The sequence below is a fragment of the Penaeus japonicus genome, unplaced genomic scaffold (assembly GCF_977035675.1).
Source record: "Penaeus japonicus unplaced genomic scaffold, GWHDUDI00000001_assembly GWHDUDI00000021, whole genome shotgun sequence".
Lineage (NCBI taxonomy): Eukaryota > Metazoa > Arthropoda > Malacostraca > Decapoda > Penaeidae > Penaeus > Penaeus japonicus.
Window position 1 is genome coordinate 8,413,162 of NW_028234423.1, and position 2,020 is coordinate 8,415,181.

Genomic DNA, 2,020 nt, shown 5'->3' on the forward strand with positions numbered 1-2,020 from the left:
TTTCACATATGTCTCTGCCATTCACCAGTACCTCATAATATACCACAACGCTCTCAGCACCCTGTTATAAGCTTTCTCTAAATCCAAGAACGCACGACTCCTTCTAGCTTTTTCAATCCTCCCAAAAACACAGATTCACCTCTTCTCTCAGCTTAGCTTCCACTATTCTTTCCCATAACTTCACTATTGCGGCTGATCACCTTTGAGCCTCTTAGTCAGTGCAGTTCTGCAGTAGAGAGGGAGAGAGAGAGAGAGAGCAAGAGTGAGTGAAAGCCAGGAAGTGAGGGAATGATATACATATATATATGTATATATATATACATATATAATATATATATTCATATATACTAGTATAAATACTAACATATATATATACATATATATGATACATTTATACATACATACATATATATACATATATAATAAATATACATACATATATACAAATATATATCTCTATATATACATATATATACATATGTACAGAAAAAGAACGAGAGTGAGAAAGAGACTGGGTGAGGAAAAGTTAGAGTAAGAGAGACAGAGAAAGATTTAGTTGGAGAGTGATAGAGAGAGAACAAGAGTAAATGAAAAAATGAGGAATACATACAGACACGATGAGAACGAGAGTGAAAGAGTGAGAATGTGAGTTTTAATATGAATATAGTTCAATATGTCTACAAACGACTATCTACATTACACATGTTTGTAAGATTGTTCATTGTACTTTCATTTTGGCGTGAACTAGACACAGCCTACGGCTGGCCATGCACTGCCCTCCTTCCTCAGACTCCCATCGCGATGTCCACAACTGCCAAACTGGGCCTGCTGGTCCTGCACGTGATGGCGACGGCCGAAGCCTTCTGGAGTAACGAGACCGTCCTGGCGAGCGTCCCACCACTCAGCCGTCGCTATCGGAATTGCCACGAGCTGCACCAGAGCCACGTCTGCAGCGTCGACGGCGTCTACGTCATCTACCCGTACGACTGCTGTCCCGAGCGGCCAGTGCGCGTGTGGTGTGACATGACGACCGACGGCGGAGGCTGGACGGTCATTCAACGACGCGACGACTACAAGAACCAGGAAGACTTCTTCCGAACGTGGACCGAGTACGTCCTCGGCTTCGGCAACGTCGCTAAGGACTACTGGCTCGGCCTCGACCACATCCACGCACTCACTAGTCAGAGCCTCAACCAGATCCGCTTCGACCTGGCCGACTTCGAGGGCGAGTCCCGCTGGGCTAAGTACGACTTCTTCTACGTGCACGACGGGGCTGCATCGTACAAGCTCGAAGTCAACTCCTACAGTGGCAATGCCGAAGACTCCCTCTCTATCCACAACGGATTTATGTTCTCTACCAAGGATCATGACCAGGACATCATTGATGAAAATTGCGCAGAAAAGTAAGTATTTTACATGTAATTATTTTATCATGGTTTTAGTTTTAGTTTTTCTCATTGTTGTTGTCGTTATGATAATAATTACCGTTGCTTTTGTCATCGTTTTTGTATTTTTGCTCATGCCATTTTTACATTGTATAAGTAACCAAAAATCCAGAACAAATACTTCACATCATCATCTCATCTCTCCCAGGTTCAAGGGCGCTTGGTGGTACAGCAAATGCCACTCGAGCAATCTCAACGGCCTGTATCTCTGGGGAGAGCACAAGTCTTATGCGGATGGAGTCAACTGGAAGAAATGGCATGGATACTACTACTCCCTGAAGACAGTCACCATGAAGATCAAGCCCAAATTCTAACAGGCTCATCGACGAAAAAAAAAAAAAAAGTGTGGTTCAAGATAACGAAAGGAAATTGTAAAGAAGCCCCATTTCTGTTACTTATTAATGATTAGCTTTTGTTTTATTGGTGTGTTCATTTGTTCAAATCTTAGTTCATTGACTTTATTAAGCACTAAACACCTTACTGTAGCAGAATGTTTACAAAAAAATGCATATGATCACTAATGTTTGTAAATTAGCTTCACAAGAGTTAATAGTATAATTGATTAGACATTTCAA

The 2,020-nt window shown here is 41.8% G+C and overlaps 1 protein-coding gene across 1 annotated transcript; it reads left to right on the forward strand.

Moving 5' to 3' along the window:
• Positions 1-763: 763 nt before the first annotated feature.
• On the forward strand, positions 764-2,020 carry LOC122264852 (techylectin-5A). The gene is made up of 2 exons (XM_043033928.2): positions 764-1,403; positions 1,594-2,020. Exons 1-2 carry the CDS (start codon positions 802-804, stop codon positions 1,757-1,759), a joined length of 768 nt encoding a protein of 255 aa, XP_042889862.2. The 5' UTR covers positions 764-801; the 3' UTR covers positions 1,760-2,020.

Bases quoted from the DNA above. Each gene is read 5' to 3' on its own strand.
- LOC122264852 (XM_043033928.2), top strand. From the start codon at position 802: ATGTCCACAACTGCCAAACTGGGCCTGCTGGTCCTGCACGTGATGGCG. The intron at 1,404-1,593 runs GTAAGTATTTTA...CATCTCTCCCAG, and splicing joins GATGAAAATTGCGCAGAAAA to GTTCAAGGGCGCTTGGTGGT.